The sequence below is a fragment of the Aythya ferina genome, assembly GCF_964211825.1.
Source record: "Aythya ferina genome assembly, chromosome: 2".
NCBI lineage: Eukaryota > Metazoa > Chordata > Aves > Anseriformes > Anatidae > Aythya > Aythya ferina.
In genome coordinates, this window is record NC_140297.1 from 77,941,926 (window position 1) to 77,967,093 (window position 25,168).

At 37.2% G+C, this 25,168-nt stretch overlaps 1 protein-coding gene across 2 annotated transcripts in view; it reads left to right on the forward strand.

Moving 5' to 3' along the window:
* Positions 1 to 6,788: 6,788 nt before the first annotated feature.
* The window catches only part of LOC311431137 (uncharacterized protein), a 312,109-nt gene continuing 293,729 nt past the window's right edge, over positions 6,789 to 25,168 (forward strand). The window contains exons 1-5 of one of the 2 annotated variants that reach the window (XM_084508389.1): positions 6,810 to 6,819; positions 6,920 to 6,993; positions 8,160 to 8,202; positions 12,754 to 12,850; positions 14,314 to 14,354. In XM_084508389.1, coding sequence (XP_084364515.1) covers positions 12,825 to 12,850; positions 14,314 to 14,354 — 67 coding nt within the window. In that variant the 5' untranslated portion in view covers positions 6,810 to 6,819; positions 6,920 to 6,993; positions 8,160 to 8,202; positions 12,754 to 12,824. Of the gene's footprint in view, positions 6,820 to 6,919; positions 6,994 to 8,159; positions 8,203 to 12,753; positions 12,851 to 14,313; positions 14,355 to 25,168 lie in introns of both variants that reach the window. The other variant, XR_014689267.1, reaches the window with a different exon arrangement.

Here is a 25,168-nt window from a genome sequence, read left to right on the forward strand (position 1 = left end):
CTCTTAGATTATGTGCTTTCCATTTAAAATAATTTCTTGGAGTAAACTTGCCTTATTCTACAATCTACCATTAAATGCAAGCTTTCACTCGTAGAGAACATATATTTATTCTTTCTTTAGCATAGGTCATGCAGTCAGGTTTCTTTTCTTTTAGTCAAAGCTAACAGAAAACAGCTTCTTGTAAGAATATTACATTGGTAAAAGTGCTTCATCCGTTCACTTATAGACTTCACTTTACTTAATAGTGGATTTTAAAACTTGGATGGTCTTTTTGAACTAATGCCAACACACGGGGTGATTGCTACTATGCATTGTTTGTATCATATTCATTTTAGGAGGAGTGGAGGGGCAGTGGAAGCTTCTGTGGAGCACTTCTTCCCTGAACAGCCACCAAGTCTTCCTTGGAAAGAGCTCTGTTAAGAAAATTCAGGCAAAAGTGTGGGAAAGAGCAAGAGCAAGAGACAGCAAGAGAGATCAAGTGGCTTAAGTCTGCAGATGAGCAAGGAGGGGCTGCACAGAGGAACAGGGAGCAGTCAACCAGGCTCCACTGGTGGGAGAAAAAGAAACTTGGCTAGGGTCTGTGCAAAATTTCCTCAGCTTCAGGAAGCTTCTTTCTGTCTAGCCTAGTAAGTTTGTCTTCTCCCTATGGAAACAAACAAACAAACAAAAATGTTAAGAATTCTAGTTTATATTCTAATTAAACATTATTATTATTATTATTATTATTATTGAAATTCTTTTTATCTTCCTAGAGGAACTGCCTTTAAGGAACAGATGAAGGCATATTTACCTCTAAGCTCTGGCTGACTCAGAGACCTGTCTCAACATATATCACTTTCACATTCTGACAAAGTAGCAGCTTTCCTATTCTTGTATAGTGAAAAGAAAAATATAGATGAATGTAAGAGTAAGATTACAAAGTTAAATTCAGAAAGACATGCTTCAATTCTTGTGACTCCTCTGACGATCCTAAAATGCACAGACTAAAGCGCAAGTTAGCCTTATGATGTCTAGATTATTTATATAATATCTCTGTGACTCCTCTTGAAATTTCACCATGAAAGACAGGTTAAAACCACAGACTAATTTAAATGAACCTTTTTTAAGGTTTAAATGAACATAGATTAAATTAACTTTTTTTTTTTTTTTTTTTTTTGCGAAGCCTGTTTTACAGCAGGGGAGCATTTTAATCTCTAAAATGGTATGAAAAAAAGTTGAAAATTTGGAAAAGGTGCAAAAAGTTTGATTTTTTAATAAACTATAAATTTTAAAGGACTAAATTTTTCAGCTTCTGAATGTCTGAAGTTTTAAGAATTGTTGTTATGTTGCATATTGGATTTTTTTGTTGGTACTGTCAAACTTTAGGTTTCTGTGTTAAGCAGGCTTTCTGTTTCTAACATTTCCAGAGTGTTATGGGTAAAGAAGAGGTATGTAGGAAAGGGTAGAAAAAATGTTTATTTTCAAAGGGAATATTGGAGAAAGAATGACCCTTCGAATTGATTAGTATATAAAAATCACTATGTTTCTAAACAGTACGCTGTTCCTTTTTGCCACATCTTGAAGTCAGAATCAATAATTATTATAATTTAATAAGTGGAACAAAAAGAAAAGGTTTAGGTTTCCAGATGTACATAGAAATATGAATATGTTTTGAAAGGAAGGGATAATTTCTATTTTATTTCTTTTGAGGAAAAAAGAAAAATCAACTATTTTTGTCAGGTTTCACACTACTGAAAACTTTCTTAAAAGGTAAAGTTTTTTTCTGTACCACAGAAAGATGACTAAACCTCTGAGCTAAGTACTATTTAGAACACTATATTTCATATCAACTACAACTTACATGGTTTTACTTTCACCACTGTGACACTATCAGGAACCTCACTCTCCTGTTGGCTTGTACAGACATTTTGGCACCTAATTCCATTTGGGTATACTACAAAAGGGAATAGGGAAATGGACCTTGCAGAGAAACACACTACTGAAAGTTAGGTGTTTGGCACTGTTTTGTTTCACACGAGTCACAAGAACACGCGGAAGAAGTGGAAGTGCAAACATAGTTGCCAAAGTTTAGAAGAGTTTCTTGTCAGTATAATTTACTAGATTTTGTAATAATGGTCCTACTTTCCTGAACTCTTCTCCAGTGCCCTTGCTGAGCTACTGCATCTTGCTGCTGTCGCAAGTCCTTGCTTGTCAGTCAAATTGCCTACCATAGTCTGGCATCACTATTTATAGGTGGAGGAATATCTGGTGTTTTGCATGAGGCATTACATTAGCACAAATTACTGCTATCTAGTGGTGACATTCACCTTGGATATGCCATATCATGATGTCATTTGCTATTATGCAGTGTGTCAGATGAAGTCAGTTAAAACTTGGTGATCCCAGCAAAATGGAAATTTCCAAACCCTAATAAGAAGCCAAACTAATCTCTAATCAAAAATTAAACTAAAGCAAATTCAGTTTGTTTCCTGACATTCTGAAAAGCTTGATTAATTCTTCATCTTTTGCATATTTTAAATTGCATACAGAAACACTAAAAGCCGTTTTTAGCAAGAAGTAAATACACATTTAAAAAGCTTAGGAGTGTATAAGAAAATTAATGAAAGCGTATCTGACTATGAACATCAAATACAACACTGATTCTGCAGGAACTACCACTGTGAATGTTTTTATTCCCAAGGACATGGCCTGCTTCTTGGCCCATCCTTCACTAACTAGTGAACTATCCCGCTACATTTCTGATTGCTAATAGTACTTTTTTTTAACATGTTTTCATCCACAATGTAGTTTCTCAAAGTACATGTAATCATTTCCCAAAGTAATCTGAAGTAGTTTCTGATTTTTCTTAGAGACCAGATATATTCAAAATGCCAGTTCAGCATTGTCAGTCATCATTATATATATAAACTCTCTTTTAATCACTAGTTTAACTAGTGAAACTTATGTTCATGTTAACAAATGGCTACGACCTCAGCAACATGGACCACTTACCTTTAACTTGAAGTCTTGAGTGGTGGCCACCTTTGGGCTGTGTTACATAAACTAGTGAAGCTGATGGTGTTGGGCTGGTTTGTAACAGAAGAGTGCAGGATGACACAAAGTTCATTTTCTTTGCATTCTTTTCAGTAGCAGTGCATTTGACAGTTTCCTTCTGAGTTTGCATGAGATACTAGGAATTTATGTCTTGCTTGCCTTTCTTTGGTTTCTGCTCAGCAGACAATCACTTAACATTTTCAGATAAGACTAGTTTTATCACTCTGTAGTTATGCCTCATTCTGTACTTATGACTCGTTTTAATTTGCGTCTTGGACTTCTTTTCATATATTTTTTCTATTCCTGTAAGAACAAAAACAACAACAAAAAGTTTTTAAAAAATGAAGCTAACTGATCAAACAGAAGAATCTTTTTCAAAATGCTGCATTCATAGTTCTGTGAGGACTGGTAAGATGAGTTTCTACAGCACTTATTGGTTGGCTGAACATAAGGCAATCAGTACTTGTATTTTGTATTTCTATTTTTTTTTTTGTTATTTGTTTTGTTATTTTTTTTGATATTTTTGTGAATACAGTTCAGAAAAATTTTTCTCTCTTAATGAAGAATGAATTAATTCATTAGGATTGAAATGGACAATCCGTCCTTCTAACAAAATCTGTGTTATGTTCTGTTTTGTTTTTTACAAACCGAAATGCCATCACATTATTGAATTACTGATAAGGAAATGTTTACCTTCTAATAAAATATTAATTCTCAAATACAAATTACCCTTCAGCATTTCCCCAGCTAGTATCAGGTATTGGTCAATCTTTGAGCTCTGAAAAAATTTAGATAACCTCTTATTTCCTGTTGTATTTTATTTTACTGCCACTGTACTATTAAGTGGCTGGCACAGTCAAAGGAAATATCTTAAAGTCGTGCAAAAAAAGAATAATTCATGCTTTATGTGACACAAGAATAAATGCTATCTCTGTACCAGTTGCTAGCGCTAATTGGCCTCCTTTCTCAAGAGCATTAACAGAAAGACAAAGAGGAACGGACTTTGAGACTAAATTGCCCTCTTGTGACTTGAGGTGATTCTTCCAACTAAGAGCTGAGATGCAGTCCATGACTGCAAGGAATCTTATGATGTGGATTGCACCTATTAAATGAAATGCATTTCCCACTATAGCTCTTAATTTAATATATTTTTTGAACTATTACATAATTATTCTAACTGATTCTACATCGATTCTGATTTCCCAGACTGCACATTTCCTACTGAATCTGAAACTCTTCCACCATTATTTTTTTTTTGTGCATTTTTTTTTCTCCCCTAAACAACATGATACATTTCTGAATTGTTAGAATATAATACTTATCTTTTTACACTTTCTAAGGAGACCCAAACACATGCACCCTTCTCACAATGAAAAGCTTCAAGGCATTTGTTTCTGTTTTCAATTTTCTCCTATTTGTTTTACTATGGTAACTTTTTTCCAGTTACATATAACAAAGTAATTCTCCATTAGTCTACTCAGCACCGAACTATTAATGCAACTTAATACTGACACAACACTCCAAGCAACAGATGAATCAACAATTGACAACTGGGATTTTCAGAAGGGATGAAAGCCTGATATCTCGTTTTTCCAGAAGTGTTGAGCTAGAGAAACACTTGTTGAGCTACGGAAATGTCTGAAGCACAATACACTAATGAAACTGGATCCAAATTTGCCAGCCAATATTTAGAAGATAAAACCAGCGTGCAAAAGCTTTTAAAGAGAAAGTATAAGAGGAAAGGTAGGGAGAACCAGCAGGGTCTGTGGTATTGCACTTGCATGGGAAATATGAAGCCATTCTCTGGAGAATTTTGACAGAGGTCTGAGGTGCTTACGTACGGATTCATACCACCAGGCATTACCATTAGATTTCTACCGCTTCTAAAACATGCCAGTTTTTACCATACAGGTAACAAGAATTTATAGACAGTGCCTTAGAAAGCATTTTGAGATCTCACAGAGCACTTTAGCTTTGATGCTATTATGATATGTTTCCAGATACTTGTCTCTCACAGGAGCAAGTGGTTGAAGGACAAGAACGATTCTGTTGCCCTTACTTTCTGTGAAGGTTCTTTGTTGTCAAATAAGTGGTCATCTTATCTGGAAACCTCATTGAGGTAATTTGAGGTATTATCCCAAATAAGGTGGGCTAATGCCCTCAGTTATGCATCATCTTCAAAGAAATGTATTCTCTTTTTGACTACAACCGCACCTGTTTTTTCATTTTCACATGTATCTGCTATTCAAAGTCGTTACAGAGCATTGTAAAGGGATCAGATAGAACTTTGAAATGAAAATGTTTCAGTTTTCCTTCAATTCAACAGGACACTGAACGTCTCAGTTTTTTTGTTTTGTTTTTAAATGTTTTAACAGAACACAATAATAATTATCTTGAGCAAGATAAACCTTTATATAGACAAAAGCACCATCAGCTCCACCAGTCCCTTCTCAGGCCCAGCCCAGGCCCCATGACAACCCCAGGGCCGCCAGCCCCTGCCCCACTGAGGCCGCAGTAGGGCTGGGCTCCAGCACCCCACAGCTTTGCCCTGCCCAGCCATGGCCCCTGCCCAGCTGGGTCCACGCACAGGCCCATGGCCTGGCCCCAGCCCCATGGAGTTGCCTGTGCCCAGGGCAGGGACTGCACCAGTGCCCCCAGTGTCCCACCTGCCCTGGTGGGGCACTGGGACGGGCCCTGCCTGTGGGCCTTGTCTGGCCCACCTGGGGACACCCCATTCTATTGGCCTCAGGGAGCTGCCAGACCCCACAGTGAGAATGAATGAGAAAGATTTCCATGTTCACCATAGTTTGTTTACTTTCTTCAGACTTGCTATTAAGCACAGAAACTTCATTGGCTTCCTGAATTACAAGGAACTCCACGGTCTCTTGTGGGTCTCTGAAGAAATCCTTCCACCATCTCTAAGGCTGGGCACTGCATCTGCTCTCAGTGACGGTGATCTTTCAGCTCCTGCCTCAGAATCCCTCTCCCAGGCCCTGCTCCCCAAGCCCTTTTAGGAGCACATAGCAGCAAGGGGATGCTCTGTTCCCCTCCAGAAAGCCCCCATAGCTTCCCTCTTCCCTCAGCCCTTCCAGGTTGCAGCAGCCCAGGCTCACTCATTTTTTTCCTCCTGAAGCTCAGCCATATCCATTAAAGAACCCCAGCACACTGTGCAGTATATTGATATGGTTCTGTTATTTATCACTTTCTGTTTGACAAGAGGGATACGACATACTATCAAGTAAATAATCTGTCCTGTTTAGAATTAGGAACCGTTTTTATGCTTATAACAAACTCCTTTTCCCATGTCCCTAAGTCATCAACCTACTTTTTTTTTTTTTTTTTTTTTTTTTTTTTTTTTTTTTCTGGCCCAGTAGTGTGGAGAATCTCCAGAACTCCTTCCAAGAACAAGATTTGCAAACACCCTGTTTTTGTACAAATTGGGTGGTGAAATAACCATCACTGCTACAGATACACTGCATATGCCTGTGTGTGATTCAATTCCCTAGCTGGCCTAATCAACAAAAATATTTATGTTCTCTCATGTGGCATTTAGACCTGAAAGAATGTACATTTTACTCTTCTCCTTCCTATTGCTATGTCATTACTTAAAAAGTATTTTATTTTATGAGATCTACTGTTATGCCATTCTTACTGAGATCTGCAGAGACACCTGTGATACCCTCCTCCCCTGCCTCCTCGGTGCAGAGCACCTGTGAAGTAGCTTTGAGGGAAATTTAAAAATTAAAACCAGGAAAGTTAAGCACATCAGGGAAAGGCTGAACTTCAGTAAGCCACATAAGCCACATCAGGGAAAGAAAAAAAAAAAAAAAAAAAAAAAAAAAAAAAAAAAAAAGTGTGCATTTACATTTGTGATTTATTTTTTCAGTTTTCTGTCACCTCCTACATCTGTAGTGCCAGCTTTCTGGCAAGGAGAAGACTTAGACATCCAAATCTCTTCAGGTAGGAAGCTTCTGCAATGATTCATTCCTATCTTTTCCATTTTTGCTCACTGTTTATCTTCCTTATTTTTCAAGGACTTGAAACCTTCTCATCCAGGGTCTTGACTGAACATGTACATAAATATTTTTTTTAGTCCAGAATATATTCAGTCCTGCAGTAAGCCATTCAACTTTCTAAGTAGTGACCTTAGCTCAAAAATAGCGTATATAATAACATGACAAACAAGCCAGGTCAGTTTTATGAATGGGTGAAATTCAAGTCCCTAACAGAGATAAAAGCAAATGCTTGAGTGTGAAATATTTATTACTAACTGGTAATTATTGTTTTATATTAAAGTTTCCAGAGGTGACAATTCTAATTAATTTAAAAGTCCTACTCCCCAGCTGTAAGGTAATGGTTGTGAAGAATCTGTTTTTCTGAGCAGGAGGAAAGTTGATTCTCACTACCTTAAAAGCAAACAAAATTAATGTCCCAAGACATCATGAGTCACTGCTGTCATAGGTACCATACTGTGTAATATCCTTATGCATATGATTATAGGTATCTGTAATTCCAAAAACTGGAATTAATCCACCTATTCCAAAATTGAGTTTTATGAAATAGCCATTATTATAACACAGGAAATCTCTCTTCAGTGGTTCAAAGGCACTGGTCAAACAATAAAGAGATTAGATGTTGTTACATTAACAGTATGAACATGCCAGGATAAATCCATTGGTAAATTCTTTTATAATTGTCTAAGCACACAGCAACACACAAAGTGCTCAACAGCAGACCAGCTGGCTAGTTCATATGCATTTGTGAATAATGAAAAAAATATTTTTTTTCTCATCTAAGAAAAAAAATGAAAAAAGATATTTGAAGCTGTTATCTGAATTGTTTTTCAATTACTGTTACTCAATCAGATGTACTAGAAACTTTAAATTACATTGAAAAGATGAGCCTGCACTATCAGTATAAAAAGCTTGGGGAGAACAGGCAAGGTAAACAGAAAAAACCATGCACAAAATTGAAGTGACAATCTGATACTGTCAAAAGATCATTATATTTGATATGGATCGTTTGATGAGATAGAGGCCAAATTCAGCCCTGGGGTAAAAAAAGATGGAATGCCCAGAGACTGGAAAAGTAACAGCAGAATCTTTTATTTCCTTTTTATTTTGAAGCAAGAAATAGGACGTGCACTGCAGCTACAGCTCTCTATAAAAGGTATGGAAAACAGTAGTATTTTTGTCTCTGAAAGAAGCTCAAGGAAACATGCATCAATTTCATGTTTTATTTAAATTTCTCATAATTGTAGAATCATTTAGTTTGGAACTCCTTACCTAATATTTAGTTGTACTGATTATTCTTCTGCCTATTGCTATCACCATTAGGGCATCTGTCTCACAGTATTGCATTTGTCTCAGGCTTCCATATTTTGTTTTCCCTCCGTCCCTCAGAGTTGTCTTTGAAAGAAGGCATGCATATCTTGTAAAACCTCTAACAAGGTAACACATTGAAAGAAGTGCCAGTCACTTAATACAGGAAGGGGAAAAGAGTTTTCAGCTGTCAAGAGCATAAAACATGTAGTAGAATGCAATAAAATAATACTGGTAAGGTCTTGCTTTCCTCTGCCCTTTTCCTCCACTGGTGACTGTTCTTTTCTGTAGTTCAGTTGCAATTGGAAAGCGATCTGGCTACATGCAACCACCTGAGGGAGGGGTGATTTAAGCCCACACACTTCTCTATCAGCCACATTTAGTAATGGAAGAATTGTGAAACTCCTGTGTTGTGGTCATTGAGTAAAAGACATTAGAAAGCAAAAAGGCAAAGTAGATTCCCCCTCCCGCCCCCCCGCCACCCTCCAAGAATGGTAGCACACTTATACATCTATGAGTTTTAATCCAGCTACCATTTATGGACTTAAGTTTTCAGTTCTTATGGTACCACAGTCCATAGAATTGTCTCTCTACACATTGTTTCTGAATTAAAACAAATTCAAAAGGGAATATCTTAAATATCATACTGTCTGTCTGTTCTAGCAGATCCTAGAGTAATGGTGATTTAAGCGAATTTAATCTGTAAACCTCAGGAGGTCACTATATTTATTGGGATTTTTTTAAGATCAATTTCAGAGAAGAAAAGGTAATCTCAAACCTCTGTAAAATAATAGGCTATGTAACAATACAATGTTTTGCTTGTACAGGAAGGAACTTGTTATATATATGACATAGAGCTTAGGGACTCTCTTAATTATGTATATCATTCTGTACAAATGAACTTACTTTGTGCACAGTAAGGCAAGAATTACTATTTAAACCCCAAAATCACTGGGGAAAACCTGTTACTCAGTTCTTGAAAGTTTATGCTAAAACTAATTTTGTTCCTTGAGCTATTTGGGGAAGAATTCTACAGACAAACATTCTACATATCTACAGACAAGCAATTCTACGTATCAAATTATGACAATTATGTACACCCTTCAGATAACTTTGCTAGCTATAATCTGTAGGGTTACTGTTTTTTTGCCATATATTCTACCTGAAGTCCAATGTTAGAGGTGAGGATTCAGCATGGAAGGGGGTTTAAGTTATGTCTTGTACCTACTTTCTGACTGTCTCTGGCCTATCCCCCTTAACATCTTCAGAACTTCTTAGCTCAAAACACAAGTACTCATCAAAATAAGACTTCTCTTAGATGGCTGAAAATAAAGCTATTTTAGATAATCTTATTTATTTATTCATTCATTCATTTTTAACAAGTATCAGCTAGCATTTCTTTTGTAGAGTATCACCTTATTTGTGAGTGTTCATTTCCCTCCTATTGCTTCACTCTTCTCCAGGCTCCTCAGACTTAATTCAGCCCAAATTCCTACAAAATCACTGTGTTTTCTCAGTGGTGAGAAAGGCACTCAGAGAACAGTTCAAAAGACCTCCACGAGGTCATGAAAGAGAACCTACACTAAAGCAGGCAAACAGGAAACAATAACAAGGACTTAAACTGAATTTAAGCTACCTGATCATAGCTTTTCCTTCTCCAAACAGTTTTTCTGGTGTTACCAGCAAAGTTAACTTTCCTAATGTTGTCCTCTTAATTAAGGCTATTACCGATTATTGTTTTCATGAACCAGAGAGATCGCATGGTTTTGTCAGAGGTAAACAGAAAAGAAGAATTTTGTATCCTTCCACCCGCAGTGGTATGGTATGTGAACAGAATGGCTGCTTTTGTCATTTGTCAGCTGAACTGATTGAACCACAGCAGCAGTCATATTACCAGCAGCGATTGTTTTGATAAACACAATCTTTTACATCTGTTTTTATTTCTAATCAAAGGATAGGAATCACTTTTAAGTTCAAACACACAACTATATATATTTTCAATGTTTTATTAGTCTAATCATACAGTAGTTTGCTCACACAGTTTTCCAGAAAATATGACCTGGACTTTGTACAAACACCTCATAATAGAATTATTTAAATTTAGCCATTTAAAATTTAGGTATGTTAAACCAAGAAAGTTACTGACATTCCCACTATTACTGAGACAGTAAAAAGTGCCTCCAAATTGTTATTTCTCCTTACCACCTCTGCATTATGTCTAGGTGACTTAACTAGAAAGATGGCCAACTTTTAAGTCTCAGAGAAATTCAGACATTCTGAGAGTGTTGCTGAAGTGAAGATAAGCCATGTCCACCTCTCTCTCTTTATCTGCAGAGCAAATCACGTCATCATAAAAAGATTTACTTTCACTAAATCTGTGCTGGCTGTTTCCAGCCTCCTTGTCCCTCCTGTCCCTGCAAAGGGCTTCCATAATTTTGAGGGCTGTGGTGAAACTGGATGGCCTGCAATTCACCAAATACACCTTCATGTTGTGTTTGGAGATGAGACTAACATATGCTTGCTTTTAGGCAGCAGACCCCTTATCTCTCAGTCGCCACATTGCAAAGATGATGAAATGGCCTTGTGAAGTCCCAAAAAGCGGATGTGAAGACATCAAACTAGCTCTGCATTCCCAGATGCACCCCATATGGGCCTAGAGACTTATATATAATTTGCTTTACTGCTCCCTAACTTAATCTTTCTCTACTGATTCAAAGATCAAAGCCGAAATTCCTTTAAGTGGTATATTCTTTATTACAGCGCTGGATGCACGGGGGATCTCTCCACCTATCGTGCATACCCAAAGCAAAAAGCAGTCTTGAATTTATACAATCAATCTATCAATATTCTACAAGCACCTATACATATGCATTACCTATCCCCGCCTTCCCTCGCTTCTCATGCTAATTAGCCTTTTGGCACCTTGCGCCTGCGTAGAGCCTTCCAAGAATTGTGGGCAGGGGTCTTTGGGACGTGGGCAGGGGTCTTTGGGAGGAAGACCCCGAGTCTTCCTCACAGTGTACTTTTCACCTTTGGTCAGGAATCTGCTGAATTGGCATGTTTCTTAATTGCAAGAGCTGGTTGTTGCTAATTCTCCCGTTTGTTGTATCTTTATAATGAATTCCAATGTCCAGTTTCGAGATTTATAGTCCTTACATTCGTTTCTCTGTCCGTCTGCCGCTTCCTTATCATGAGTTCCAGTGTCTTGTTTCGAGATATACAGTCCATGTCTGGGGATTGTCCTTGCCTCCCCAATACCTCCCCAATACCTCCTTAATCACTACTCTGCTACTAGATAGACTTTCAAGGCCTGGGAGCTGACCTCACCAGTGAAAAACAGGGCAAAAAATACATTTTTCTCTTGACCTTTCCTATGTGCTGCTTGATTTTTCTTTGGTTGTGTTCTGTTGCCAGTGTATTCATATAAGACAGTTTCATTATCTGTCCTGTCCTAATTCCATCCTCGTGTGCCCTTGACAGTGCTTCTTTTTTCCTCCTTGGAAAAGCTACCTCCCAATACCACCTTCTGTACACATCTTTTTGGCATTTTGTTTGATGTAAAGGAGACCAATGATGCCATAGAGCTTGTGAGCTGAATGGGTGGTTATTCCTTTTTTGTTTTGCAGGAGTAAGTCATACCAGTATCATAGCAATCTTCTTCCAAAAGGAATCTGTTAGCTCAAATCCAGTTATTGTGACCATTAAAGAGTTGGAGACTGTTGGCTGTTTTAATGTTGAGTGCTTTATAAGAGAAGTTAAAATTCTGAGTTGGTGGATAATTTGATTTCTAATGTGCTGTGTTAGGCCTTACTTGCAAGTATAGCTATACTTCCGAAGTTTTAGTCAGTGACAGAAGGAGCTATTTCTAAACAAGCAATCAGTCAAAACTCCCTTGTCATTTTAAGTTAGATGAATTTACATATTCAGTAATCTAATAAATGCCCACATTTGGTTTTTCTCTAGTTATATATTTGATGAAGGCAGCTTTTAAAATCTTGTTCTTGAATTGGATAGGTTTTTTTTCTTTATTTTATTTTATTTTTATTTTTTTTTTTTCCTCTCTTTAGAAGGGTGTTGATTGCAATTTACTGTATGTTTCACCAATGAAGTGTAAAATCTTAGCATGTTGCATGGTAAGCTTTTCTTTTTTGGCATTTTCCTTAGGTCACATTTTATGGAAAAGTTACTTCGTTCTGAATCTAACAGGATACCTGTGTAGGAGGTGTTGGGAAGCTTTAAAATGTTTCCATAGATACAAAACAGAGCCCTAGCAGCAGCTTTCAGCCAGGCCATGTAAGCGTTGAGATATTTTTCTAAATTAGCAATGGGCTGTAGGATTCTATCCAAATATATATTGGATATATATATATTCATTTTTCAAAGTATTTTTTTTCCCCAGGGTATCTCCACTGGTGGAAATTGACACAGCTCCACCGGTATCAATGGAACTGCATGAGCTTATGAACTTTCATGGTGCTTCTAGATAACATTTTAAGGTAAGAGAATGCACATACTTCAGTTCATATCTAGCCAGTCTGCCAAGCTTTATTTAGTTATCTGCAATGCATTTATTACATAAATGCTTGGCATTATGGATTGCTGAGCTTAGTAGAATTCACAGTTAGTAAAAAGTTACTTGCAGCGAAGAAAATGAGAAGAAACATGAAGTTAGGATACCTGATTTTTATGGAAGAACTCTACTTCTGTATTTTTTCCATGTTGTGCTTGTACTGCCAACAGTGTCTCCAAGCTCCCCTTTCCTTTCCTGTTTTATTTTCATGTTTACTACTCTTCCACTGCCTGTTCCTTTCAGATACTCTTGCTATCCTTTCATCATCCTCCTGTAATTTATAAATAGACTGCAGACTATTCACTTTACCTCTAGTATATCCCTGTGAAGACCACTGGGACCTCCCTGAAATGAAATACTAAGCCCTGATATTAAGTTCATAATTGTTATTGTTATTGAATACCTCTGTGCTTCAGAGAGAGGGAAAAGAAGAAGAAGAAGAAAAAAGTATAGGCTTATTTTCTAAGCTCCTCTCCCAGCATTCATTGAACTCGAGACAAAATGGAGGAATGACACGAGGAAAGTTTATTTTTCACTCTTGCAGCTGCACGGCTCGGGTGCCCCGTGTTTGTCACAGCCCTGAGGGCACCGCCCGGGCCCGGGCCCCACGGCAGCCTCGGGGCTGCCAGCCCCTGCCCCAGCGGGGCCGCAGCAGGGCCGGGCTCCAGCTCCCCACAGCCCTGCTCGGCCACGGCCCCACGGAGGTGCCCGGCTGCTGGTGGGGCGCTGGGCCGAGCCCTGCCTCCCCCCGGGCTGCCGCAGGCTGCCGGTCCCGGCCGCGCCGCGGGGAGGCTGCGTGGTGAGATGGCAGGCGAGGAAAGCGCTTGTTTGCCTTCTGCAGGTGAGGGGCTGTGTGCACCTGCTGCTAGGTGTCTGTAGATATTTACCAATATTTAAGTTCCCGCTAAAATTGCTGAGAATCGTGAAAGTTTACTTAAAGGTAGGTTCAACCATGCTGTTTCTCCAACCTCCCCCCCCCCCCCCCCCTTGTTATTTCTAACCTTGCAAGGCTCTTCCCTGCCAAAGCTATTTCCAGTGATCCTCAGTCTGAGGGACAGAGCATTTGCAGTGCTCTTCTACTGAGCAGGTTCTTCTCACACAGCCACTGGCACTGTGAATGTAAAGAAGGAGCATTTTCTTCTGCCTGTGTCTTTAGTTAGCACTGCCTCTGCCTGTCCTGGCACAGTTTGCTCCTATAATCTACATCAGAATACATTAAATTCTTAAACTGTCAACAGACCAAAGCCATGCTGTCTTTAGATGTGGTTTTCTCTGTATTAATCATAACCTTATGTCTAGTACCTATCTAAATTTAAATAGCGTTGCAGCTAATGGTAAATGATCCTGAAAGCACCTACAAGGTGCTGCTAATACATCAATCCTCTGCAGAATGTCAAAAGAAGACAGGAGAGGACTGGGAATCACTACAGGTACAGTTCAGTAAATTAACAAACTCTTACTATCACAAAACTGATTTTTTTTCCTCTCTTATTTTTTGTGGTTTCTTTGGCAGTTTCTGATAGTTCCTTATAGCTAGTTTTCATGATAGAAATGCCATTTGTTTTCCACATCAGCCATTTCAATGAAGTTGTTGCATAGAGTTGTTTCAACCTGGTGTGTGTGTGGTATTTTTTTTTTTTTTTTGTTTTGTATAGTTCTGTGTGGGTTGGAACTGTATGTATGTGACATGTCCTGAACAGAGTATCAACTTTTCACCTATAGGTACAAGGTTAATGACAGAAAGTACTTCTATTGCATGTTTTAAACTATTTTCTGTAATGTCTGTGGTTGTGTAAATGTTGATGGGTTTAATGGTGGGGTAAAATGCCAACAGCTTGAAATAGCAATGAGTGGGTAGATATGGCAGTGTTACTGCATTCCAAACGGTCTACAGCTTTCACTTTAAAGAAAGGAAAAAAAGCATATGAACAAAAATGTGCATTAACATGTGGCCCTAGCTAAGTTCAATAAAACCCGTTTAGTCCTTACTAAGGAAAAGGTTTCTTAGTAAGCCCTGTGTTAGCTTGATAACAACTTGGATTTAACCTCCGCACCTTCACTGCAAAATAAGATGCAAAGGATGGGCTTTAAGAGAAAAATACCATCTAATTGAAACTGTAGTTTTGAGAAACACTGTTCTTTCCCTGAAGTTGGAAAATGACTGGTAAAGAGTTCATGTGTATAAGGAGGCCACTCTTGTCTTCACTTTTTCATTCCATACTATGTAGTAAATGAATAAGAGTAGTAGAGCACAGCAAGATAAAAACATGGGCCACTGATCAGAAGGTTGATTATAGTGTCAATAATGATATATTCAGTAATTTTTGTTGCCAAATGTCTTCTGTATGCATTAAAAAAAAAAAAAAAAACCATGGAACAATACACACTGTTTATTTTGCAAATAGCATATAATAATCAACATATTGTAATGTGTATGTGCCAGTGAATATTTGCTGTACAGCTTTACCTCAGGAACTCTCTGCCCTGGTTCTGTCAAATCAGACAATACTGCCAATGTATAAAGTGTAAAGAAAGAAGAAAAACAGGATTATATGGGCAAAAATGCACATTGATTTTTATATTGATAAACCTTTTTTGTTACTGGCTTCTGAAGTAAGACAGGTGAACTGAGATGTTTATAATATGGTAGGTATTTTAATCAGCTCAGTAATTAGGATTTTTCAGAGCAGGGAAAGGGTGGCTATTTAAATATTTTATATGGATTTAAAACTCTCTTAGCTAGAGGTATTAGTCTTTTGGTTTATGCATACATTTGTAAAGATACAAACCATTATATTTCCTATTGTGTTTTGTGGGTCAAATGATAACTCTTTGTTCTATGTGGCTGTTGCTGAGTATTTTGCACTCGCTATACTTCTAGTAGAGAGTACATGAAAGACTGTACCATTAGGAATGGCATTGAGAGTGTTGAGGGTGCAACCACTGAAGTAGCTGGCATGAGAACTATAGGCAAAAATAAAGCACAGGCTGTTCTTTGAAAATAGGGAATAGAATTTAATGAGGACAGGGATGTCCTTGACTGGATAGTTAGGCAAACTTTCTGTGTCCTTATATTTATTTGTTTCAAACTTTCCAAGGTATTGCAAATATTACAAGCAACAGCATGCTCTATTTGGAAAAAAAACAAACACCTCATCTTTTCCAGATTGGGAATGTGTTTCCAGAGCTACAACTTGACAAAGATGACTCCAGATGTTTTCACTTTCCCATGTGGAAAGCTGTGTATACTTTTTCCAATCCCAAAGTAAAATATGGAAAGCTTGTTCAAATCCATTGTTTGGCTGCCTTCAGGTCATCTTTCATGATGCTTGAACAGTGATATGTAATGTGATTTTTATGTGGAAAACTGCAGTTGAACTTTTCAAGGTGTTTTGTAAGTATGCATAACAAACATCGTAAACCAAGAACTTCCAGTCTTCAGCTTTTGTCTAATACATGTTTAAGTCTGATTTTGCTTTGGGCAAGTTCTACTTGAAATTATGCATATGGATAGCATTTTAGTCTTTGTAAGTGCCTCTGCTCTCGTCTCAGAGCTTTCTATATTCTTCATCCATTATTGACATATTTTGGCAATTCTGTTTGTCCTGTAAGTGTAGCAAGAAATAGGAAATACTAATGGGTTCATTTTTAGCACTCAGTGCAGAAAGAGGTCAATGCTATAATTTTCCACCATGTGATGATAGTATTGCTGTGAGCATTTACTCCAGAAATCCTAATGCTAATGCATGTTCTAGTCCAAGATAATTTGTTAGTGTGTGTTACTTGGAAGTGAAGAACTTTCAGCTGATTAAGAATAGCATAGATACATAATTAATGGAGAGGAAAAAAAAAAAAAAAAAAAAGAAAACTATGTATCTTTTGCCTGTCTGGGAATCCTAACCCTTTTCATCATGCAAGGTTCAATAAAATGAAGAGAACTGAGAAATTCAGAAAATCAAGGGGGAACTGGGGTCCCCACAGACTGTGTAGATTTCTGTCTTAAGCCACAAGAAGAGTTTATTTCCTTAAGTTGCATTTTTCCACCATCTAAAGCATAGGTGAAATATGCATGTGAATGATTCTAACCCTCTGAGTATGCCTGGCTACCTTGTTTATGAGAACTGTGTATTTCTGTGAAGTTCTGATAGCTTCATGAAAAAGATAGGACTAATCTCACTTGCTTTGCAAAATAAGTTTTAAAGATGTTTTGACGGCTTCCGGATTAGTAGGTTCCTAGGTAAGAGATTTCATTCTTTGTCATAATACGATTATGGGACTAACTGCCCTCACTAACGTAAGTTCTTGCTCAAATTTGTACAGTGATATTAGCAAAGAGTAGCATCCAGCATTTAGGCTGAATATATGTTATTAGATATCTCCAGGACTCCTACTTTTCTTGACTATTGCTAAAGCACTTCATAAAGGAGGAAATATGAAATGTTTTCATCACTTAGGTACCGTTGCTTAAGAATTTACTTTTTTCTTTGCTAAAAAGGTAGTGTTACACATCTTCTTTGGAGGTCAATGCTTGAGATTTGATCAGACCAAGATTACTTGTTGTTTAATTATATGTAATGAAGTATAGATCTATTTGTTCGTGTTAACAGGAGTGGACATTTTATAGACAAGTAAATTTCATGGAGCACTGGATATATTTTCAGACTGAAAATTCCAGTCATCCATGAAATTAAAGAGAAAAGGGTTCTCTTTAAAGGGAAGTTTTGCAATTACTGATCCTGTCCACTTGTTTGATTATATTTTCCTATACAAACTTTTTTATCACTTTCAGTAAACCTTTCACTATTATATTTATTGGTATGGCCAATATAAGGAAAGGTGTGGTAGGAAGCTTGTTTAAATAATTGTGATGGCAAGAATCTATGCAAATTTTGCTCTGGAATGAATTTTGCCGTACATTTCAGGGAGTCAGCCATCATATATGGTTTTAACGGTGTGAAGTCTGTCAAAAATACAGTAGGAGTTGCATGGACAAAAAAAAATAAATCCTGTTCAGTGCTTTGAAAATGTTCTTTGCAGGGTCTCTTGGTTAATGTCATACTGCTATTTTTGCACAACTTCAAATGTATGAAAAGCTTCTGAATGTTTTATTTAAAGAAATGAGGGACTGGTTCTGTAAAAAAAAAAAAAAAAAAAAAAAAAATCCCCCCCAAAAAAGTGCTTAAAGTTAGTCACAGAGGTCTGCAGTTTACACATCCATAAAACTATTTGTATTTTTGGAGATGCTTTGAGCTACTAGAATTTGTGTTAATTTCAGTAGCAACTGCCACTGATCATCAGACTACGTTAATACAAGTGTTCCATATCAAATGACTTCCTTGTAAACCAGTTTACTGCAGATTAAATTACTAACTAAATTATTTCTGAGCTAGACAGGCAGACTGAATAATATCAAGACTCTACTCTTAAAGTAGAGCCAGGTTGCCACAGGTACACAATCAGGACAAGGAGGCATCTCTATATGGAATTTCCTTTAACTTGAGATACAGGGCTGGGGAACCTGCCCTGTAAGGGAAGACTGAAAGAGTTAGGTCTTTTTACCCTGCAGAAGAGAAGGCTTGGAGGGGACCTCATCATGGTCCTCCAGTACTTGGAGGATGGAGTGTCTCTTTTTACAGGGAGCCATTGGGAGGGCAAAGGACAAAGGTACAAGTTGCACTGGGAGAGGTTTCATCTTGATACAAGAAATAAGTGAGAGCAACCAATCACTGGAGCAACCTCTCCAGGGACGTGGGAGAGTCCCTAATGCTGAAGGTTTCCAGGATGTGAATGGACAGGGTGCTGGATAATCTCACCTAAGCTCCCCTTTTCCTGTGAAAGGTTAGATCTGGTGATCTTGTGAGGTCCTTTCCGATCTGATCTGGTCTGTGGTTCTCTGATTCTGTATTATCTTCTATTGGAGCACTTGTGATGGAGGAATTTTCTCCTACCTCACAACAAGGAAAAACTGGCTCTAGGGTGTTGAAGATAATTATTTGTGTAAGGCCTACTGCTCCTTGTATCTCCACCTGGCAGCAGTCCATGTGTTTTCCTTGACATCATAGCTCCAGTAGGTCTGCCAAGAACATAGTGCAGGCTGGCTCCATATATAATTCTCAAATTTAGCCAAAGACTAATCAATAAACCTGGTCAAAAGCTGTTAACAAAACCTCTTTTTGTCATAAAGAATGCTTCCTAGTTGAATTTCAGCTGTTTTGTGTATTGCAGACATTGAAACAGCAGATCATCCTTCTGCATTTTCAGTGCAACTTTTATACGCATACCTAGCTGTATTCTATAGTCTTGCAGTGCCTTTAATGATTTCTGTTAGTGTTTCTGAGTGCATTCTTTTCCTATTTCAGTTGTGAACTCCACTGCCATCTCTATTCAGGCTGAAAACACATTTCGGTATGTCTGCATTATCACAGAGTGGAGGCCATGTTCTCACCACCCCTATTAAATACGGCATGTAGTTTTTCTTCCTTTAGCTTCCCATGTCATGCAGTCTTGGCATTCCCAAAAGCCTTTTCGGAGACTTTTCCTTTCTAAAGAGGAGGATTGACTGCAATTAAAAGATCTCCCTCATGTACATTACATTCATTACAGTGTGAATTGTCTACTGCTTTGGTCACGTACATAATGTCTTGGCTGTCACTGAAATACGGAACTGGAGAGTATATATACCTATAAACCTACACTTTGTGACTGTGCTTGAGTTAAGTATTGAATTAAGTATTCACTTAATTGAATAATTATTTATTAATTTTATATTATTAATTAATTTTATATTATTATAAAATTATATTATTTATATTGTATTATATTTATATTATTATTTATATTATTATTAATTTAAAATTATGAATTAATTATTACTTAATTAATAATTAAGTATCCAGCATTGCTCTACTTTGTCATTTACTGTCATTGTAGAAGAGATGGTTCCAGACTGTTGTATTTGGGGGTGGGTGGTATTGCTACTCTCTCTTTTTTCTTAAAAAAAAAAAATAATAATAATAATAATAATAAAAAAATAAATAATAATAAATAAATAATAATAATAATGAAAAAGTAGTTTTACTATCTAGGCTTTCTTTGTATTTCAGACCCATGTAAAAACCTTTCTTTTTTTGAGACTAATTCTGGCGTTCCTATGTAGTTTGCTGCTCAGGGATGCCTATTATTACTCTGTAAACTACAATGTAACCAAGAATGAAACCATGGACACTACAATTCCGTACTTGTGAAATACTTGACAAATATATTGCTACCTTTCAGAAGTCATAAAATTTACAAACAACGCGTTAATAACTTTAAGGATACAAAGAGTTCAGATAGCTTCCTGAGGTTATCTCAGAGGAATTGAACTTTTTGTACAAGATGGGATGAAAGTTCAGCATATGAAAAAGACAATGATAACGTTAATAAAAGATAAGGATGTTTCTCATAATCCTGTCTGAAAGTTTGTGATGAAATATTACTGGTTTTTAAGGTGCTGGTAAGCCCCACAAGACGCTGACATGGCTTACTGATAATCATAGAAGATTGTCTTTAATCTAGATTTTTGTGTTTTCATGAAAGGCTTTTCATGCGTTCATATCACACCGCTGGTCCCTTCAGCTGAAACTTCAGATGGGCTCTGATTACTTTCCTTATTGAAGTGAAGAACTAGCAGAATGAAAACACTGTGCAAAGGGAGGCTGTCCATGGATGGTAGTTTCATTACCAAAAATTACTGTTTTGTTATTTTAGGTGTCTATTAGAAAACATGACGTATATTTGTTAGGAAAAAAAATCTCTCAAGATCAAGACCTAATAATATGTGAAGCATAATTTGCAATTACTTAGCTGTGTGTGTTTGTAAGTACTATTTCTGTGCACTTAACAGGACATTCCGACACTTAACAGGAAATAATAAAAAGTTAGTTTTCCATAAAAGCTACAGAAGTTTAATATATTGAAACAGAGCCAAAGCATGCTCAAAGTGTGGTGTTGTCTTACACATCTTGTTAGTTCTTTAAGTATTTCCAGTTTTCTGTGTGAAAGTTGTCTTATGTGGGTATGTTCATTAATTTAAGGCCACCTATTTAAAGATCCGAAGATATTTGGATGCTTTGAGAATGAAATTAACTGACTGATTGAACTTTCAGACTTACAAATACCTTGATAAAAAAACAGTAATACTTTCCTATTTGCATGTTTAAGGCAAAATTACGTGACATATTATGAGGTGATATCATAATAGATAAAACACCAGTGCTTCAGACAGATCCTTGCCTGATGGTAAAGCCTTTCAGAATTTGCCAATGCTACACTGAAATAAATGAAATCATACTTTTTTTATGGTGATAGAGAAGCTGCCTGACAAATTCACTATGTTCATTTTCAATACAGTTTCATCTAGCTTAAGGTCCTGCTTCCTGAGTGCAATTTCTTTCCCTTTTGGTACTTTCTCCATAGCTATCAATTTTATCCAAAATTTTAAGAGTTAATTTGTAATACATAGAGGCCAAAATATTTCAAATAATAAAATCAGAAATGGAATCTAATGTTTTCACTAGATATGGATATTAAATATAAGGGTGAATTCCTGTAAATACACTATTTGTTTTTTTAAGAGCTCTTAAATGAGAGCCAGAAGTAATGGAAGAGACGTGGCTCCAATTTTAATCAGAAATTATTTAAGAAAAATCAGTAATTCTGAAAAGTAAAGATAGTAGTTCTCAGCATGGTTGATTCACCGTACAAGATGGGGACAATTTTTTTTTTCTTAAATCTTAGCATTAGTGGTAACCCCATGCCAGCACGTCCTAACCCTTTAAAATCACATGAGATCTTGATGGTTGAGCACCAGGGAAAACCCCAAGACCATTGCGTGTAAACCCAGTGCTCTGTATGTGTGTAAGAGTTCTGAAGTCAGAGAGCAGCTTGTCAGGTAAAATACATTTGTGTCGTCTTATTAGACCTGCTGACATTGAAAACTGGAGGAGGAAAATAAAAAAATATCCCAATGGACCAAGAACTTTGACTAGGATAAATCAAGCTCAACAAGGCAGTGTAGTCTGGTCAAAGATCTGTCCTCAATTTTTTCTATTCGCTTATATGTACTGCTCAGCCTATAAAAAAATCGTTTTTATAAAATACAGTAGCTGTGTTCATATGAAATCAATAATTCAGGTCAAAAATAGGAAACAAGACTCCTGATTGCTTCCCAGAAGAGGCCTTTTGGCTTTTCCTTTTCAGTGTCTGTATAGCACTCCTAGATAGACAATCCTTGACAGAAGAGCAATGTCATTTGCTTGGTCTCTGTCTTTCAGTATGCAAAAGCTAGGCAGGCCCCTGCCTGTTAAGAAGACAACTGAGGTTTGAGTTTAATTAAGCAATTAAATTCTATTGCTTTGTAGTATTTGAAGCTAGGAACAGCTGCTGAAACTGATTACACACTGAGGCGAAGCCTGAGGTGTTTGATCAGTCCAAAAAGTCATTTTATGCCAAGTAAGGAATGAAGTGATAAAGATTATTCTTGTAATTATATAACAAACTCATAATATAACAATAGGGGGACTGACTGACACTCGAAGATTTTGAGGAGTGGTCCTAAAGCTGCTTTCCTGGACTGTCCAGAGAGATGCTAGTACACAGACGTCTGCCTTTACCAGCCTCACAAATTAAGTGGAACATACTCATATTTTTCCTTCATCAGTCAATTTGAGGCCACATTGTGATGAAAAATCTGTAGCATAAAGTGTAATACATATCCTCTCCCCCCCCCTTTTTTTTTTTCTGGAACATTGGACAGACTATTCAAAGATAGTCTTGGGTAATAATAAAACTGAAACATAGTGGTAGTTCCTTAAAATCATTGAACAGTTTAAAAGAGGAGCATGTAGGGTAATGCAATGACCAAATATTGCACTGATTTTCAGGAGAAAACACTGAATGTCACGTAATTTGCATTGTTCTAGTGCTTTCCAAACATGGTAACTTGTGCAGATTTTAAAAATTGCAACCTCACAATATTCCTCCAAGGGGTATACTAAATTTTACTCCATTATTTCGTAGTTTCTGAAACTGGTTCATACAAAGCGTAACCGATTTGCCTGAGTTTGTTGAAGTGTGCCACATGTCTAAAAACAGATGTGTACGTGCTTTTAGCTGAAGTGCTGTATTTTGAATATTGAACAGTGCATCATTTCTGAGTGAATCTGAAATTCTCTCTGTGTAAAAATCACCAATTTTCACGAACAGCTATGTATTTTTTTTACATGGAGTTGCATGTTTTATGAAATTATTTGTACATATGTTGAAATCACAATGTAGGTGTCTGTTTTAGTCAGAAGAAAGCTTTTTGAAAGGCAATTTTCAGGAGCAGATGGAAGGAACAGAAAATATAGTCAGTAGCTCCAGATCATATCATGGTAGCAAGGATTACTTTAATTCTCCTGGCTGTCACTGGGTGGAATTTTTTCCTCTCAAAGACCTGAGAATTGTCTGTCTTTGCCAAATCAAACAAATGAGGGAGATGGCTCAGTAGTCACTGGCTCACATACTTAAAACTTTGAGTTGGTTTTCATATTATGTTCTTTGTCGTGATCTAACAAGTTAGATTCATGCACAAACTAGCTCATACACTGTACAGATGGAACTTAGTATGTTCCCAGTCAAAAGGCTGCTTTTTTCTGATCAATTTAAGGTAATTCAATACTGTTGTGTAGCTTGCTTCACATTACTACCATAACGTTTGTGCAGTTTGATGTCTTAAAAATCACTGAACCAAAAAATAGGAGATAAATATTTCCAATATATTGCTGTTAATTATTTATTGCAGGCCTAGCTATATGTCACATGCTTTTAAATGATACCTAGAAACATGCTGAAATCTTTTTTCCCCTTAACGGCCCTTAAAAGCAAGTTTCTCTTTCAGCAGCAGTTTGCTGTCCCCGTAGATGTTAATTAGCAAACTTCTGAGCCCTGTTAGTCTTAATTGACTGAAATCTTTGCTCCACTTATGGTACCCTAAGCCTGATAGTGTTTTTTATCCTTGCTCTGCTGATTGAATTCAATTAACGTGCTCCCTGTTTGATACTATAAATAACTTTTTTTTTTTTTTTTTCTTTTAACAACTCTTAAAATTCCTTTCAGAATTTTTCATGTAGGGTAAGTGCCCCTTAGAATTGCGGATGTTCCACAAATTTTTCCCCCCCAAAGGGGGGGAAAAAAGGCAGACAAAAAAATTGGATCACCTTGCTAGGTTTTGCTCATGGGAGAATGATGTCAAGAAAAAGAAGAAATAGCAAATAGGACTTAATAACTTGAAAAATTGTCAGAAAAGAACTTGAAGTATAAAAGACAGTAATAGTTGCACCAAAAAAAAAAAGAAAGTTGTTATTCTCACACCAACTGTACAAGGAAACCATAAAGAAAGATAATCACAGAATCATCTAGGTTGGAAGAGACCTCCAAGATTATCTAGTCCAACCTAACAAGTCATCCACTAAACCGTATCTTTAAGCTCTACATCTAAACGTCTTTTAAAGACCTCCAGGGATGGTGACTCCACCACTTCCTTGGGCAGCCCGTTACAGTGCCTAACAACCCTTTTGGTAAAGAAGTTCTTCCTAATATCCAACCTAAACCTCCCCTGGTGCAACTTTAGCCCATTCCCCCTTGTCCTGTCACCAGGCATGTGGGAGAATAGAGCAACCCCCACCTCGCTACAGCCTCCTTTACAGCCTCCAGGGACCTGTAGAGTGTGATAAGGTTGCCCCTGAGCCTCCTTTTCTCCAGGCTTAACAATCCCATAATGATGCAGTCTTTAGATGATACAGAATGTTTTAAGTGGTGTGGGTATGCAGCTCTAGAAAAGCAGTTTCTTCTATTACGTGAGATGACAGGTGCTAGTAAAATGTCAGTAATAAAGTATTAGCAATGAGGCTCAGATTATGTTTTCGTGTAACCAAGATTAAAAATTAAAGTACAAGAAGTAACAGTAGGAGTCCCCTAAATATTCCATATATTTAGTAAGTGCTTGATGTCCAGCAAATGTAATTTAGTGAGGAATTGTGAGAACTGTTTAAAGGAGTCAAGAACTCAGTTACCTTTAACTGCAGCAGGGTCAGGGCACCTGAATCTTTATGGCACCTTTGAAAATGCCAGCTGCTGTAGATAGGGATGCGGGTAGGTTTCAGCTTTTGATAGTTGTTTTTTTTTCTTCTTTTTTTTTCTCCCCTATCTAAAAGGGGAAAAC